This window comes from Clupea harengus, chromosome 2 (genome assembly GCF_900700415.2).
Source record: "Clupea harengus chromosome 2, Ch_v2.0.2, whole genome shotgun sequence".
NCBI lineage: Eukaryota > Metazoa > Chordata > Actinopteri > Clupeiformes > Clupeidae > Clupea > Clupea harengus.
Genome location: NC_045153.1, coordinates 9,350,469 through 9,367,629, shown reverse-complemented (window position 1 = coordinate 9,367,629; position 17,161 = coordinate 9,350,469). Strand labels below are relative to the sequence as shown.

At 45.5% G+C, this 17,161-nt stretch overlaps 3 protein-coding genes across 3 annotated transcripts in view; 1 reads left to right on the top strand and 2 right to left on the bottom strand.

The window, feature by feature from the left end:
* Window positions 1-476: 476 nt before the first annotated feature.
* On the bottom strand, window positions 477-4,628 carry LOC105912665. Its single transcript, XM_031582251.2, has 3 exons — window positions 3,792-4,628; window positions 1,187-1,307; window positions 477-1,036 (listed from the first exon to the last, which is right to left on the bottom strand). Exons 1-3 carry the CDS (start codon window positions 4,214-4,216, stop codon window positions 659-661), a joined length of 924 nt encoding a protein of 307 aa, XP_031438111.2. The 5' UTR covers window positions 4,217-4,628; the 3' UTR covers window positions 477-658.
* A 24-nt stretch (window positions 4,629-4,652) lies between these two features.
* On the top strand, window positions 4,653-7,707 carry tsn (translin). The gene is made up of 6 exons (XM_012841629.3): window positions 4,653-4,990; window positions 5,409-5,502; window positions 5,612-5,708; window positions 5,812-5,927; window positions 6,082-6,161; window positions 7,240-7,707. The coding sequence occupies exons 1-6, from the start codon at window positions 4,925-4,927 to the stop codon at window positions 7,468-7,470; spliced, it is 684 nt and encodes a 227-aa protein (XP_012697083.1). The 5' UTR covers window positions 4,653-4,924; the 3' UTR covers window positions 7,471-7,707.
* Window positions 7,708-9,496: 1,789 nt separating this feature from the next.
* si:dkey-91i10.2 (uncharacterized protein LOC555224 homolog) overlaps window positions 9,497-17,161 on the bottom strand; it is a 73,685-nt gene continuing 66,020 nt past the window's right edge. Inside the window, exons 6-8 of the mRNA XM_042709305.1 lie at window positions 14,871-15,520; window positions 13,950-14,095; window positions 9,497-12,285 (exon numbers count right to left, since the gene is read on the bottom strand). Of these exons, the coding sequence (XP_042565239.1) occupies window positions 11,445-12,285; window positions 13,950-14,095; window positions 14,871-15,520 (1,637 nt within the window). The 3' untranslated portion in view covers window positions 9,497-11,444. The remainder of the gene's footprint in view (window positions 12,286-13,949; window positions 14,096-14,870; window positions 15,521-17,161) is intronic.

The window sequence follows — 17,161 nt, the reverse complement described above, 5'->3', positions numbered from 1 at the left end:
CATTGAGGTAAACAGACACATGTCTATATCTAAAAAGGTCTACACCTTTCCATGTGATCAGACGCTTATTATGACATCATAACAATTATAGAGGTTTACCTTTACGCAGATGCATGACCCATACGATTACATTGTATAGGTGTTTTGCGGTTTCTGTTTTTGAGTTTTGATGTTCTAACTCAAAACTAGACCGATTTCGATCGTTCTTGTCCCAAGTAAAAATATGGACGAAAAAAAGATGGTAATATAGGTTAAAAACAAAGCCAAAGTGCTCTTCTATTAGGAGATTTACCACTTAGCCCGAGATAATTTACCCAGGTTGGTCAATAAACCGCGTACTTGGAATCCTCCCAGGGTGGCTTCACATCAGCTCTGAAGACTATGCAGTCTGAGCTGGTTTATGGTACACAACTTGCACCTTCCACCAGCAAAATAGTTCTGGGCATCTACCAAAGAACCAAACCAAACAACCAAAATGTTTCATTGTTGTATGAGTTTAGTTTCTTAACAAAAGGTCAGGCAAAGATCAAGCAAGAGATAATTTCTCTAAGGAAAGCAAGGTAGGGAGAAGGGTCACTGAGATAAACTATTATTGTTTTGGCAGTCTATCAATGTACCCTTTCTTCTCTGGTAGACATAGGAGACTACATTAATCATATTAACATAGTCTATTGGGCTGGTCCTCACTGTCGTCGGTTGAATCCGACTCGCAGAAGGGCCTCAGGACCTTGTTGATGCCTTTCCGGGCCCGGCGAAAGTCCTTTACACTCATCCCCAGCAGCACACTTTTGACGTAGGCGGCGTAGGTGGTCCTCTCGGTGACTGGCTCGGGAGGCGGGAGTTGCTCACGCAGCATCGTCAGCATCTCGCCGCTCTCCATGGCCTTCCTCTGGAGGGTCTCCATGTCGGAGGACACCGACGGGGCTGGGGCAGGTTGACGTTGTAAGACGGGGACGATCTCAGCAAACTCGTCAACATCAATCCTCTCCTCCGCCGCTGCCCGCTCCCCCTGAGTTTCAACTTTAATCACCTTCAACTGGAAAGACACGGAATGACACAGGTAAACACAACATGTTTGGGAATTGACAATAAACAATAAACAATTATACATACATTTGTCTTTCACTTATTATTCAATATTGTAGTATAATTATATGATTAGGCCAATATCCACATCAATACTTACACTCCGGAAGTGCTTTGAGCGGTGGTTGACAGCACGGTGGAAAAAGTCAAATTTGTCTTTTATCCACATCTCCCTCTCCGTCAACTGTTGCTGGCCCTCCCCACTCTTCTTCTTGTCCAACCTGGTAGATATTATAAGCATACGGTAAGTATATGATAAGTATATGGTAAGTATATGATAAGTATATGGTAAGTATATAACAGAGCTGCCAACTCTCACGGTCTTTTGCATGTTTTCACACGCACTCACGTCACACATCCAATTTCTCACGGCAAAAAAAAAAAATCTGATTTTGGGCAGACGCGTTCGTTCCTTTTCAAACTCCCCGAGGGTAGCTGGCGCTAAGGAACGCATCTGTAACACTATTCGCTGCATAGACATCTTATTTACCCCAAGAAGTCCCGAAGTTAGCAACAGAAGAAGAGTTACAAAGAGAGACAACCGCGGTAAAAACTCGGGAAGAGATTACATCGCTGAAGAAAATCTTCATCTCCAAACTGAGCAGAGACTAGGTATGTTAATGACGTGTGGTTCAATTAAGTACTAACTCTCTTAAACTTTAAATCTTGAAAGAAAGTATTCGTTTGTGTTTGTGAACTTGATTTTGTGTGGTGAATGTAAACTCAGCTGTTATCTGCAGGGATCTAATACTATTTTTGTAAATGTCTGTCATAGATGGTGAAATTCGTACGCAAGCTATGTTCCAAATGTATGGTTCCAGCAGCTCTGCAAGGCCATGAGGAGCCTTGTGAAATTGCCTATAAAGAGAAGGCAAACCATTTGCCAGGTTAGTGTTTGGCTATTATTATGATCATACACTGTGATATGTGATAGATAAAATGTGATATTTAGCCTTGTACCTAGCCTTTTGCCACTTCATGAGTAGAAACCTAAGGTTTGTGGTAGTCCTTCCAAAAGTGAGCTTCTGGTTGGATTTCTTGCCCTATGTGTCAAGCTGATATTGCTGCATCAGTATGTTAAACCATTTATGTTAACCTGATATGCTGTATCTGTACAGGGAAAAAGTTGAACATTGGGTTCACAACCAGGGCTAAACTTAACAGATATCTTGATGAGGGTGACATCACACCACGGCAGGTGGATTCATTCCATGAAGCTGTGTTAAGTTTCCCAACAAGTGCTGTAGGCTATACACTTAAGAAGCTGCCAATGGAAGTGCCACTGATCAAACACGCAGAATTTGTAGATGTGCGGCAGAGGGCTGAAAGTGGCATTGAAGATGTCCTGTACTTTGTTGAAAGGTTAGTTTTTTCCTTTAATTATTGTCTATCATCTTAGCTAAAATGCTTATGATGAGGTATGTTCACTCCTAAACTGCACATGAGTTATTCTTATATGGCTTTTCCTCAAAGATGTGTATTAACTGCTGCTGGTTGATGACAATATACCTATAACTTAACAACCTGTAACTCTACTTTCATAAATAGGTTTCCCCATCTCCTCCCATACCATGGGCCAGAGGAGCATGACCACCTGGGTGAGGAGTTTCTGAATTATCAGACCATGCCAACAACCTCCCTTCAGGACGAAACTGAGATGGAAAGCTTCTGGGCTGGAATGGCAACACGGAAACATAAAGGTACAAAATTTTTTTTGTCTTTCTTTTTGGCAGGTGTGGCATGGCTACATATGTTGCTTTTATTGATGCATGCATACATTGTGTCATACATGATGCAAACTATGCATGTTGTATCTGAACTTTGTTACAGTATACTTACAGCATTAATCAAAACAAAATATGGTATGTTTTTCCATTTTGTTCTTGGTTCATTTTCCATAGGTGACAGGAGCCAAAGAATTTGAGAGGCTTGCTGCCGTCGCCAAGCTGGTCCTGGTGTTGCCCCATTTGAATGCAGATGCTGAGAGGGTGTTTTCAGTTGTGGGACTGAACAAAACTAAGACCAGAAATAGCCTGGCATTGGATGGCACCCTGTCCTCAATAATGGCCATAAAGATGGCCGACCTGGAGCCCTGTTTCAGATGGGAGCCCCCCTCAGAGGTCATCAAGGCCTCCAAGAAGGCCACAGGCCAGTACAACCTTGCCTACAGATCTTAGAAAATGACTAACCAGCTTCTGATCTGCATCTGATACCTCATTTTTAGTTATTTTTGTCATGTGTTGATCCATTGTATTGCTTAAAAATGCTACTGTTTAAGCACTTTAAGCACTTTATTTGTTGCACTTGTTTGATGGAACATGTGGTGGTTTTGAATAATGAAAAATATTTCTCCCTTAAACCAAAATGTCCTGGGGGTGGACCTTCAGCTATGTCTTTGCTTCACAGAATGTAACCAATGTTGTCCATCTCCAGTAGGCCGCCCCTATCAACGAGTTTGGGCCCCACAAACCACCAGAATGCAGGGCACAACGACAAATTAATTCCAATTCCCTGATATTTGAGCCACCAACGTGTGGCTGCATGTGAGGCAAAATTTTGGTCACCCCCGACACAATCTCACTCCAAGGTTTTTTTAAAAGTTGGCAGCTCTGATATAAGTCTATGGTAAATATATAAATTCCATTATTATTAAAGTCATGGCAATTATGTGAAGCATTTTCATAATTTCAAACATAAATACTTGCCTAGTGAACATGTCCCTGAGGGACTTGAACCAGGTCCACAGGTGGTCCACCCCGATCTCCAGCTCTGTGGCCTTGGTCTCGAGTACCCGTTGCCTCTTCGCCTTGTTCCTGTATTCTGTCTTCTTTGAGTTCCACAGCAGTTCGTTTTCGCGGAAAAAATCCACCAGACTTTCCTCCACCGCCTGGTCCTGGATCCTGCAGTCCTTCCTCTGCTTCCTCCTTCTCTTTGCCATGGTCGGGACGTCCTCAATGGGGTCTTCAGGGTCTTCACGGGGTGTCATACCTCGGATGGGCTCTTCCTCGTGGTGTTGTTCTTCATCCGAAGACATTGCTAGAGAAAGAGACTTTGCATTCGTCTTACTTGCAGCGCTAGTAGCAGAAGACCCCCTCACACATTGTTTTCGTCTTAGCGGCATGCTGTTCATTGTTCACTCTCAGAAGAACAACTGACTCCACTATGACTTTCCAGCGTTTTATACCCGTTTAAACATAAAACACACACGCCAGCAAAACCCTATTCTGTTGTTATTCACACGTGAATCACGTTAATCAACCACGCTCTTCTAACGTTGACTAATCGTTTAATCGTTCGTCGCGCGCCAGTGACGTCAGCACACGCGAATAGTTTTCAGGGCTGTCTTCACTTCACGCTCCTCATGCGTTAAGTGACACGCTAGTCATACTCCAGATATGCCTACCTCACCCTAGAACGCTCGAAAATTGAACGATTAGAACGTTCCGAGAACGTTGACCAGAACATTATGGTGTGCCATTAGCGGAACCATTATCTACCTACACGCATTGTGTTCAGCGCTTCAGCCCTTGGTTGCATATTGTGTCGACAATTTTTTCCCCCTCCAGTGGGCGTGATTGAGCTCCGTTTCGTTGGCGATGGGATGACATCATCTTAATGCGACAAACTCAGGAAGGACCTTATGTGGAGCATGTTGATGACAACCGCTCAACAGCACAAAGCACGTTGACGTTAAAAACGATTGTAATAATTAGCTTGAAGTGATTTAACGTTATATTTTGTGCCAACCTTGAAGTAACGGTAACGTTAGGAAAAATCCTTAGTGACAATTACACGGAACTGTTCAGATTAATCAGTGTTGTATCGAGCTGACTACAAGATGTCAGTTACGGAGATGTTCACTTACATCCAGGGCTTTTTGAGCGCGGATCAAGACGTGCGAGAGGTAACGTTAAACAATAACGTTACTCGACCAGTTAAATACCTCATATGTATTCTGCTAGTGCAGCAACAGAGACCTTTTATTAAGGATTGGATAGGCTGAGATATCCACATTAATGGTTGCGCTGATTGATGAGGTTGTGTTTTACGCAGTGGGTACATTTTTTAATGGCGTGTGACTAGCTGTCTATTATGCTAGCCTAAGACTTGGGAGTGAAGTGCATGCAACTGGTCCTACATTAACTTACCACTTTAGATAGCTTGTTTTCAAGCTGACAAACTTTAGCATTTTTGGTACCGACCTGACCTAACGTTGTACATATTAGTTGTTGGAATGATCTTCAAAACTCCCGATTGCTTCGCTTTACCCAGATCACGTTCACATCTGTTTCTCATACGATACACTGTAACTTCTCTTTCAGGATATCAGGAAAGTCGTCCAAGTCCTCGAACAGACAGCCAGAGAAATCTTGACTCTGCTTCAAAGTGTACATCAACCAACTGGTTTCAAAGACAGTACGTTAACGATACTGTTCAACTCTAATTCGTTCCCGTTTGCTATTCCACAAAGCATATTATGTTCCCTCTTCTACGTACCAAACATTTCAATCTTTTCCAATGACAGTTCCCAGCAAGTGTCTGAAGGCGCGTGAGCTGTTCAGCACCGTGAGGACGCACATGGGAGAATTGAAAACAAAGTTCCCCGTAGAACAGTATTATCGGTCAGCACGGTTACATGTTTTTTTTTTTCTAACCCCCTTTGCATTTTCCATACAAGCAAGCAACATTTCTTATTCACTTGGGGCTTTCTTCTCATTGTCGCAGGTTTCACGAGCATTGGAGGTTTGTGCTTCAACGGCTGGGTTTCCTTGCTGCGTTCGTGGTCTACTTGGAGAGTGAATCCCTGGTTACTCGAGAAGAAGTTGCCAAGATATTAGGCAGTAAGTAACTGATTTGGGCCCACACAGACTGAGGACGCTTACCTAGTATTATCAAGTATTTTCAATGTCATCTTAAGAGGACAAATATAGAAGGTGAAGGTGGCATTAGGACTTGTCTCACCTATTGTGTTCACCCCTTGTGTTTGCTTTCCAGTCGAAGTAGACAGAGAGAAGGGATTTCACCTGGACGTTGAAGATTACTTGGCAGGTGTTCTCATCATGGCAAGTGAACTGGTGAGTCAATTCACACGTTTTCTGAAACAAATTTAGATTACTGTAAATAACAAGGGGTGTTGATTATCCAGCATTATCACTGGAGCACCTGTGGGTAATCGTGTGTTCAGGCAGCTGGGAATTGGGACAGTTCCCATTTTGGAACGTTCCACTTCCGAGTTCCGAGAGTCCACATAATGACAACAAGCACACAACGGTATTGGCAGTTAGAAAACGTTAAGTACGCTAGTTAGCCAGAAGGTTAGCCAGTTAGTTCCACAAAAGTAAACTGCTGAGTGTCTTTTAACATCAGTCACCTGCACTAATGGCTACAACCTACATTTAACAATGAAGTGACTTATTTGTGCGCAAAATAAGTACATTTAAAAAAAATCTTTCACCACAAACGTTGCCATGTGGAGTGACGTCAAGCCTAATCTCCCACTTTCCTAGTGGGATGTTCCGAGTTTGACAGGCGATCAGGTGTATTCTCCCACTCTGAGGCCATAACACTCCCAGTTCCTCATGAACGCACCATAAGTCAGGAATTTATATGAATTTTTACCACAACTACCTGTAAGGTAGATGTGATGTAAATACAGGAATATAAGAATATTGGGATTAGTGCAGTCAAGATAGCTTAATCATCATGTATTGAAATGGATAGCGTGAATTTGAACACGATAGCTGTATAAAGCTTTCATTTAGTCTTTTGTGTATGCATTTATAATTGTGTTAGCTCCCATACTTAGTACAGCTTTAATGTAGCAATGAATTCCCGATGTGCCTAAGTAATCGTCAGTGGTGTATTTGTAATTAGGCTAAACTTGATTAAGTGATGACTATACAGATCCCAAGTGCTAACCTAATTCACTTGGCTAATATACAGCACTGTATGGATGGACATTGTTTTCATTAATGTGGCTGTAAATTGCCTCTGCTTAGTTCAGTGCTCAATAAGCAGTGCAGGGATTGATACGATATATATGACTCGTATCACTCTTTTTTTCACTCTCTTTTGTGTATAGATGTATTTGTAGATTTGATTGGTGTACAACAATTGGTTCTCCAAATTGTAATGGATGCGTTCTCGTCTCAGTCTCGTCTGGCAGTAAACAGCGTGACGTCGGGTGACTACGGGCGCCCCCTGCGCATCTCCAACTTCATCAACGAGCTGGACTCCGGCTTCCGCCTGCTCAACCTGAAGAACGACCCGCTGCGCAAGCGCTACGACGGCCTGAAGTACGACGTGAAGAAGATCGAGGAGGTGGTCTACGACCTCTCCATCCGCGGCCTGGCCAAGGAGCAGGAGGCCGGCGGAGACAAGTAGAGAGGGGAGAGGAAGATGAGGAGGAGGAAGGTGCAGGGGTCTCTTGTATCCCCCTGTGCTGGGACTCCCTCCTCCCAAACCACGGTTTACCCCAGAGACTTCGCCTGCGTACGAGCAGGATAGATGAGAGGAAGGAGCGAGGGATAGAGAGAGAGATAAAAAGGAGGGGAGATAGTGAATGAAGGCCCAGCTGCCTCAGACGTGTGTGTGTGTGTGTGTGTGAGCGTGTGTGTGTGTGTGTGTGAATGTATGTGAGTGTGAATGTGTGTGTGTATGAGTGAGTTTGTGTGTGTGTGTGAGTGAGTGAGTGAGTTGAGTGTGTATGTATGTGTGTGTGTGAGTGTGATTGAGTAAGTGTATTTGTGAGTGTGTGTGTGTGTGTGTGTGTGTGTGTGTGTGTGTGTGGGTGTGGGAGGGAGGGAGAGAGAGAGAGATAGATAAGACAGACAGTGAGAGCAGTCTGTTGGTCAAAGCTGTAAAGGCCCATAGTTTGATCGAGGAGAAGATACAGATTTCTCGCTGCTGTCGAGAAACAATTTCGCTTGTACAGTTGTATTCAGTGCTGCGGCCTTTCTTACTTCCATGCAATGTGATTGCATTGTGCTTTTTAGTTTGCTTTTGTGTGTGTAATTGTGTCGCACCTGTAATACACTGGTGCCAAGGCAAACAAAGTAAAGGGGGCAGTGAATTTGACTGATTCTTTTTCTTTTAAAGAAATCCTACAAGTCTCTGTGGATATTTGTGTGAATGTTATCTTTAGTGGAGGGTTAGGAAACTTATGGGAAAGGATGTAAAATAGACAGTCATAAGGCTAGTGTAGGAATCATCTGCTGAAATCCCAGCTGAAATTTGCTTCTTTTTTTTTTTCAGTGACCGTGAAGTAAGGCTGAATGTGCCAGTTGCAAAACTTTCATGTGTATTTTGCATGTTTGTGTTTCTGTCACAGAGACAAGTTAGTGTTAGGTACAGTTACTTTCACTGATCTGCTGACATGCTGTACTTGAACAATTTCAGTGTATGATCAAGGAATGTTGTTAACGCAAGCAAATCAGCCCATTTTGCACTCATAACACATACATACATACATACATACATACATACATATAAAAATAAACGTATTATTCCTGTTTTTAGTCTGGAGAACACTACTTTGTTACCTCAAGACTAGAGTTGTGTTTTGCATTTACTCAAGTATTCCATTTTGTTTTCCTAACGTTCTATTAGTGAAGCCCTTTCCAAAGCTCCTTCAAAATAAATACAAACCTGCTTCCCAAAGAAAAGGCATCAGAGCACACTAACCTCTACACTCTGACGACTATCTTCTGTCATTAGGCTGTTCGTATGGTGTGTGGCGTTCTGGTTCTCGTGCATGGGTGACGTGATGTACTCTGCCTTTCTGCAATTCCCAGTCTCTCCACTAGGGCCTCTGCTCAGTGTCGTCACTTTGGCTGGTCAGCATTTTTCGGCTCTAGGAGCCTTTCATAAGACAAGGGCGTCAGAGTGATTCTGCTGCGCTTTCAATCTGGTGTGCGCAGAGAATGGGAGAGACAGGATGTTCAAGGGTGATCGCTTCGTGTCTGCAAAATGTCAGATGTTTTTGTTGACGGATATTTTTTACTGGAAGCAAGCTTCGGTGCCAATGTCTTACATTTCGTTACTGTGTGCTTAGCGAGTCTGAATTTGAAGTAGTTACCTTGAATAATTGGTGTGGCAACCTTTCGTAAGCTTCTTTTGTCTTTGTTTCTTCCTGTAGTTTTACCTGTTATGTTTTTGTATTCCTTCTTGCACTTGATTAAACTTTTTTGTGTAAAAAAAAAAAAAACCTTCGAAATGTTTTGAGCGGTTCCTTTTATCACTGTGTGTGAGCAATACGAATAAAAGCACTCTTGTATGGTTGACACGGGTGAGTCTACTGAACCTAAGTCCAATAAAGAGAGATTTCTGATCTTACCTGTAATGTGTCTTTATAGCCCAGTAATCGTGTGTGTCATCATGAATACCAATATAAGAACATAAGGAAAGACAATCACGTTGGAATTGTATTTTTAATATAATCCACAATATATTACACAAAAGAAATATTAAATTAGGTTTTGAAAATAGTGAAAAGAAAGCATTTAACAGTTTAACAGGTCTCAGTCGCTAGCCCACTGTCGCGTGAAATTCCAGTGACCTTTTATTTTTACTTTTTTTTTTTTGACAATGACTATGGAAGCCTTGAAAGATTCGAACAGTATTAATACCACTAGAGAAGAGATGCACAGAGCCTGGCATTAATCCCAATGCCCCTTGCAAGTATGTCTGTCCAGAGACTAAACCGTGAAGGCCCACATCCGTGTGTGCTTGTGTTAAATCAAACAAACGAGGGACGTATAGCACTATAACTGGGGGTCTGGTATGGTAGAGGAAATATTACCTGCTACACTCTACTACTGTGGTTTTGTTTAAGTCTTGCCCTTCAAAACACATCTGTCAAATAAAACGCCACAATGGCGAAGTAAAGCTTTTTTCATAAATAGAGATAAAGCCACAGGAAAGAATGTCCTTCATTCACAGACAAATTTGCAGAGCTTTCAGTTATAAAGTGCATTGAACAGAAGGGAGGAAACCTCAAATACGCAAGAAAAAAAAAAGAAAAAGGAAAAAAAAAAAGAAAGAAGTAAATGGGTGGGACTGCAGTTGAGGTGCTGCATTTTTCATAGTTTTCTTGAAGCCATTTTAGAGCCCTTTCCTGGCTAGCTTCTCAGTGACACAGGTGGGCCTGTATGTGTGAGCAGGACTGAAATAGATTCTCATTGTTTTTTAAAGTGAAAACCCAAGGCACAAACGTTCACACCCTTTCCTAATCACTGAGGGCTCAATGCAGGGACATTTTCTGAAAAGGTCACGACCTTTATCTTCCCCCATATTCCTCCTGCTATTGCTGCACCCTGGTCATGAAACCAAAAAGCTCAGTGACAATCCCCTCGCGACCTTTTGATTCTTTACGGCCTCGATTGCTCACTCACAAATGTGATCCAAACACATCCCAGACCAGGACTGAGTAACCAGGTCCGATGTCAATAGGAAAGAGCAAAAAACAAACAAACAAACAAACAAACAAACAAACAAAAACAACAGCATGTTTCTGTAACTCCATGTTTTCCATCAACTGTGACATTACCAGAATTGATGACCTTTTGTGCGATGGATATCTTACTTGCTACTAGTGTATTACTGCCATAGTTTATTGCTGCGGAGCGATGGTGTGTCGGGCACAGTGATAGAAGCAGGGTTAGACCTGATGACCGCTGCATGTACCTGGCAGTGGATAGTGCTAATGACCCCAGGACTCTTCAGGACAAGGGCCGTTACTTACTTGCCTTGGTCACCAAAAAATGACTTTTCACACTCCCCCCCCCCCCCCCCCTTTAACTGAAATCCTGATCCAGTATTGATTTCAGATGTTTAACAGTAGTGTTCACCGATTTGTGCATTATTACTATCATCAGAGTTTCTTTCTTTTGTAGCATACATGTTTTTTTTTTTTTTCCAGTCATGCTTGTCACGGTAACCATGTGAATGTCAGCACCCACATGTGTTTTTTTTTTCCTTTCTCTTTTTCAGTAGCAAAGCAAACAACTTTTACAATCACTGGCCGGTAGTGTTCCGGGAATCCTTCATTTGGTCTTTCAACTGGCTCTGCATTCAACCTTTATCTGTTTTCTTTGTTTGTTTTTTCAAAGTGTCCTTTAAATCCCCCTCGAGTCAGTAGAAAAAAGTGCATCATTCTTCAACCATCAAATCACTATTAAATCCTTTTACAAACGCCAATGAAACTTCTTTTTTGTTACACGTCTATTAAGAATGGAATGCAGAAAAAAAACTTTCGCCTTCATCCATGTAACACTGTCTGCAAGAGGCAAGAATAATTGACTTTATTTACACCAAAATTCAGCTGGCTGAGGGAGCGAGGTGTTCCACAGGATTCAGTCTCAGGACCGGCTTTGGATTGTGTTGATCATGATATTGGGCAGCGCGTTCCGCCGTTTCCTCCACGGTCCCAGATCGCAAACGTACCTCTTGATCAAACGAAACCACTGCTGGGTGCGCGCCTTGTCCGAAGCTCGGAACACAAATGCCTCACGCCGTATGTCCAACACTTCAAAGGTGTCGTCGCAATCCGGGTCGGCCGACACCACGCAGTTCGCCAAGCGGATGGGCTCTCGGAGTACGGTGAACTTCCCGCTGCTCTTGTCTTTGATGAGCACGAGCACGCCGTCTCGCACCATATCCCCACCTTGCTCGAGTTCCCCCCCCACTGGCTTCTGCCCTCCCCCGCCCTCGCCCCCTTCAGGGCTCTTCAGGGTGTGCACCATGAGCAGGCCCTGCACGTTCTGGAACTTGAGCGCCTTGCTCCCCTTCTTGGCCCACTGTCCGTCGGTGGGCTGGGCCAGCTGCAGGGGCCCCTCCATGACGAAGCGCGTGCTCTCGCGCGTCCACCCCACCGTCCGCAGCGACACCTCGCGCATCTCGATGTTGATCACCTCGCGGTTCTTGCGGCTCTCGCGCCGGAACGAGCGCAGCGACCACGTGGCCGTGCCGCCCAGCCCCTCCTGCCTCGTCTTCATGTTGATGTGCTCCAGGTGAGACTCCACGCGGCTCTTGGCCTCGCGCAGACGGGCGTGGTCCGGGTGGCAGTCGCTGGTGGCCTTGCTGATGCGGCTGAGCAGCAGCGGGTACTTAGTGACGCGCTGCAGCGGGGCCATGAGGAAGGAGCGCAGGTTCATGCGCCGCAGGGCCGTGTTGTCATTCTGGGAGACATCCAGGAAGATCCTGAGAGTATGACAGCAGGGGGTAGAGAGGAGAACGGGGGGGGGGGGGGGTGCAGGATTGAGGAGAATAGGGACGTAGGATGTATGTAAGTAGGAAGGACGTATAGGATTAGGGGATTTAGGGAAAAGGACAGAGGGAGGGAGGCAAAGCATGGGAACGTAAGCAAGTGGAATGAAAAGAGAAGTCGGAGTGATTATTAGCGATTGTGGGATGAATAGGAAAATGAGTCGGGATGAAAGGGAATATGGAAAATGTATATTATGGGAGACGGAGATATGAAGGTGAAAAAAGAAATTGTGGGAGAGTAGATGAGAGGTGGGAGGGAGGAGGAAAAAAAGAATAATGAAAAATGAGAACAGAGGGGATTAGGAAGAGGCAGGAATGAAGTAGAGAATGGAGCAAGCAGGGAGGAGGAGGAGGAGGAGGAGGAGGAGGAGGGAGGTGGTTGCAGAGGTTTGAGAACGGCCAAATGGGACGGCAAATATGCCAAACAGGAGAAGAAGAGTGGGATGAAAGGAAACAAAAATGGAGAATGGAGAAGAAGTATTGGAGGAGAAAAGACAAAAGGAAGGAGAGCAGGAGATGGAAGGGTCAAGAGGCGGAAGGCGGGAAAGAGCAGGGAGGTGAAAAGGAGCAGATGAGAAGTGGGGAGGCAGAGAGGTGAGGAAGAGAAAGAGAGAGAGAGAGAGATAGTGAGAGAGGGAGAGGGAGAGAGAGAGATAATTTTGTAATGGGAAAAAGAAGAGTGAATAATTCAGGTGCACCAGGAGGAGGGGGAGGGGATTTGGGAGATATGAGATGGGGCAGGGGGCCATGAGGAGAGGAGAAGACATGAGTTTAGACGTGTGAGGTGGAAAAACAAACAAGACAAACTTGATTATCACTCAGCCGCAGCATGAGCCACTGTAAACATCACCAGACAAGACTGCTGTGTCACAGCACCCCCCCCCCACTACGCATATAAATAGTTATTACCTCAGCCCCTCGGACAGAAATAGAGTTCGGGTCGATAAATAAGGAATGACTCTCCATCTCTTTCATTAAGAAAGACAGGAGCCAGCGCGGTGTGGAGCGGCAGAGAGATGAAGAGGAAAACACACCTCTTAAATAACGTATGCTGCCGCGTGCCTTTCCCAACCCCTCACAACTTTATGAGGGCACTTAGAAAGTGAGAGCGGGTGGCACACTGATCCACGGCTCCGCAGCGCCGATACTGCTGCCTCGTGATGAATGAAATGTAATTGGATATTAAAGTGAGTTATGGTGCGGCTTTGGCGCTGTTTTGATTAGGCTGTGCCATTAGCAGAGGCGACAGTGACTGACAGCCTGACTGAAACAATGCCAATATTCACGCTGCTATTAAACACTTTGAAAAGAGGTGTAGGGTAAAATAAATAATGTTGAAACACAGAGAAAGATATTTCAGCTAATTTAACGAGTGTTGGGCTCTGATTTCCATTCAGATTTACCACTTTTTTATAGTAGTAGTCGTTCGATCATTTCTCTTATTTCTCAACCTCACAGTTATTTGACCTCAGTTACAGGTCAGCCTGCTGCGATAACCGCAACTACGAATCAGTTTCAGTCCAAACCACCCAGCTCAGAACAAACAGACGTAAGTCTGACGTTAGAGGTTTGGCGTTGCCTGGTGTGTGTGTGTGTACCTGAGCAGCTCCTTCTCCTTCTCCAGGGTGTTGAGCATGTTGACGGAGACGGACTGCTGCAGGCAGTAGGTCTGGAAGGCCGGCAGCATGTTGACAAACTCCAGGAAGATCTCGCCGATGCACACAGACAGCAGGTCCTCGTCACCCTGTGGGAGAGAGCAGGTCGGTGAGACATCCCAGCCACACACCCCACTGTGGTCTGCACACCGTCTAAGGTGTGTAAGTGCCGTCCTCTCCCGAGGCTGTTGTTTTAGCAACTCTTATGGCAGCAATCTCTTGAAGCAATAAATGTACTGACTACTAAACGAGGTACTAGTAGATGATAGCAAAAGTGACCAAAACCGTGCATGTAGATGACTACCTAATGACAATGTCTGTGACCTGTCTGTGATGTGTGTGTGAGTACGGTCCTCTCCCTAGGCTGTTTAATCCCTAGCCTAGGTATTATCTCATGGGGAGATAATCTCTAAAAGCAGGAGAGACTGACAGATGACCACAAAACCAGCTAAGGTCTGTGCATGTAGATACCCCTGAGAGGTCAAAACCTTAGAGAGGAAGATAGAAGTGCAGATCAATAAAAAGACTGATTAGAAAGTGGGATTAGAAAAGTGGTGGCTGAAGATCCACATTGTGTCAAGGTGCTTTACCAGACTTAACCAGAACAAGTATCACATAACACCTCAAGCTCACCATCAGTCATTCATCTTGGCAAGTGCCTAATCCTGATCTCTAAACCTATCCTAATATTTAACTCTCTTTATTGGATTTAAAAAAAACGTACAATACTCGTCTAATCCAATTATGAACCTTAAACATTAGCCCCATGCCTAATGTGTATGATGACTTGAGTACAGGACTTGGAACACAGCACAGCACAGCACAGCCTTGAGCACAGGAATTGTGCGCATTTGTTAACCTCACCTGGTCGAAGGCCTGGTCGATGCTCTCCTGCAGGTGTTCAGTGAAGCGCTCGTTGACGTCGATTAGCTCCTGAACGTTTCCGAACACTACGGCCAGATGGTCGGCACTGAGCAGGCCGGCGCTCTGCATGGGGCAGTAGAACTCCTCCTTGATGATGCGCAGGTCCTCGCCGTAACTAGCCTCCGTGTTGAGGAACTCCAAGATGGCCTCCTTGCGCTCGGTGCGTAGCTTCGAACACCGCTCGCACATGGCTTCCTCTCGAATCGTCGTCTCGCCCCCGCCGTCCACACCTCCCCCACCACCTCCGCCGTCGTTCCCCAGCTCCCTCTTCCCGCAGTCGGGGCAGGGTCGCCGGGCCTCCCAGGCCCTCAGGGCGGCCGAGGGTCTCTTCCAGGCGCGCGCCAGTCCCGTGCCGATGCCGCTGTCGGTGCGCTCCACCTCGGCGCCGGCGCTGTGCCGCTGGGCCAGCTGCCGCGGTTCGTCCTCGTCCTCCCGCTCGTCGCTCAGGCCCACCACCCCGCTGTCGGCGCTCAGGCTGCTCACCGTGCTCCACCGGTGCTGCTGACCGCCCCCGCCGGCTCGCCGGCCCCCGCAGACGCCCCCGCGCTCCTCACCGCGTGGCTCAGAGCGCCCCCTGGTGATAGCTGAACCTGTGGGGGAAATAATAATAAGCCGGAAGGGAAATCTCAGAAATCTCATATAGACTGAGCCTGATCTGTTATACTGACTCTGTTTACTGTAGGTGGTGGCTATGAACTATATGGTACCTAATCCGCCATTAAATCTAAAAAAGGAGGAGAAGAAAACCTCATTGGAACATTGATCGATTATATCGATCCCATTTATATAGGTTTCTATAGTATATACTGTATATCCGTCATTAGACCTGAGGCAGAAGAGGAAACATCAATGGCTGACTCAACCAGGTGCGTGCTTCTTCTCATCACTCAACAGGTCTGTCATACAAGAAGCACAACAATGAAACTCATCAATATTCGAAGTCCATATCCCTTAAATTGATGGGTTTTCGAGATTCAAATTAAGTCACATCTGTCACTAATTTGTATCCTACAATGAGACCAATTTCCATATGAAGGAACTCGAAAACTACAAATGAGTGCATTTCGTTGAATCTGTCAGTCTGTTAGTCCGTCTGTCCGCAAGTGTACTGCAGTCAAATGGCACTCAACTGAATAAATACAGCTTGTAATGACAGTATGATCATCAAACAAGCAGTGGTTAAATGTGAAGCACACAGACATAGTGCATGATTAATACAATAACCATTAGCAGGTCAATATAACAGTGTCAATGGCACAATGGGCTAGACATTACCAGATGGCTTATTGACAAGCATATGCTGAACATGGGGGGAGTGAAGCAGGGCAGTGGCCTGGGCTTTTAAGAGCACAGGGGCTACTAATCCACATGGGACCCGTCGGTGACCCCAATCTGTTCTTAGACCGATATGACAGAAAAATGCCAATATCTGCCATTTTTGCTCCCGCGTGCCTGCCAATCTGACTGCCCCACATGACCTGAGGTATTTGAGCTGAGCACGGAGGAATTTTAAAGAGGAGCTGAGCACAACAGACACTCTGAGATTCAGCTGAATGTAGAGTGCGCTATAAATTAAATTCATTATTATTATTACAACAGACCTGAATCCTGAACACAACAGACACAGCTGCAGCGTGGATCCTGAACACAACAGACACAGCTGCATTGTGGGTCCTGAACACAACAGACACAGCTGCATTGTGGGTCCTGAACACAACAGACACAGCTGCAGCGTGGGTCCTGAACACAACACACACAGCTGCATCGTGGGTCCTGAACACAACAGACACAGCTGCCGCGTGGGTCCTGAACACAACACACACAGCTGCATTGTGGGTCCTGAACACAACACACACAGCTGCAGCGTGGATCCTGGGATTGGCCCAGCTCTGGCCGACTCCGTTCAGGAGGATGCTGCTATCAGAAAAAGCATGTGGGCCGACTGTTTCCTTAACACGGGACTTGGCGCGTGGCGGACGCTTACTGGACGCTTACTGGACGCTTTCCTTAACATCCGAGTGGCTTGCGTGGAGAGACAGAGGGCTGGCCAGAGCAGTGCAGAGAAGATGCTACTATCAGCAAACGTCTGAGTGGATGATGCTTTACTTAACGTTTGAGTGGCTCGCTAAGACTTCAGTAGAGGGAGAGGGAGAGGGAGAGGGAGAGGGAGGGGGTGGGTGGGGGGGGGGGGGGTGGTGGCCATTGCGGTGCAGTGATTGGTGAGGATGAAA

What these genes read in the sequence shown, in the direction of transcription:
- LOC105912665 (XM_031582251.2), bottom strand. Translation starts at nt 4,216, where the DNA reads ATGAACAGCATGCCGCTAAGACGAAAACAATGTGTGAGGGGGTCTTCT. An exon ending in CTCAGGGACATGTTCACTAG is followed by an intron (nt 1,308 to 3,791) that starts GCAAGTATTTAT and finishes AATATCTACCAG; the next exon opens with GTTGGACAAGAAGAAGAGTG. An exon ending in GCTCAAAGCACTTCCGGAGT is followed by an intron (nt 1,037 to 1,186) that starts GTAAGTATTGAT and finishes GTGTCTTTCCAG; the next exon opens with TTGAAGGTGATTAAAGTTGA.
- tsn (XM_012841629.3), top strand. Translation starts at nt 4,925, where the DNA reads ATGTCAGTTACGGAGATGTTCACTTACATCCAGGGCTTTTTGAGCGCG. An exon ending in CCCGTAGAACAGTATTATCG is followed by an intron (nt 5,709 to 5,811) that starts GTCAGCACGGTT and finishes TCATTGTCGCAG; the next exon opens with GTTTCACGAGCATTGGAGGT. An exon ending in AGTTGCCAAGATATTAGGCA is followed by an intron (nt 5,928 to 6,081) that starts GTAAGTAACTGA and finishes TTTGCTTTCCAG; the next exon opens with TCGAAGTAGACAGAGAGAAG.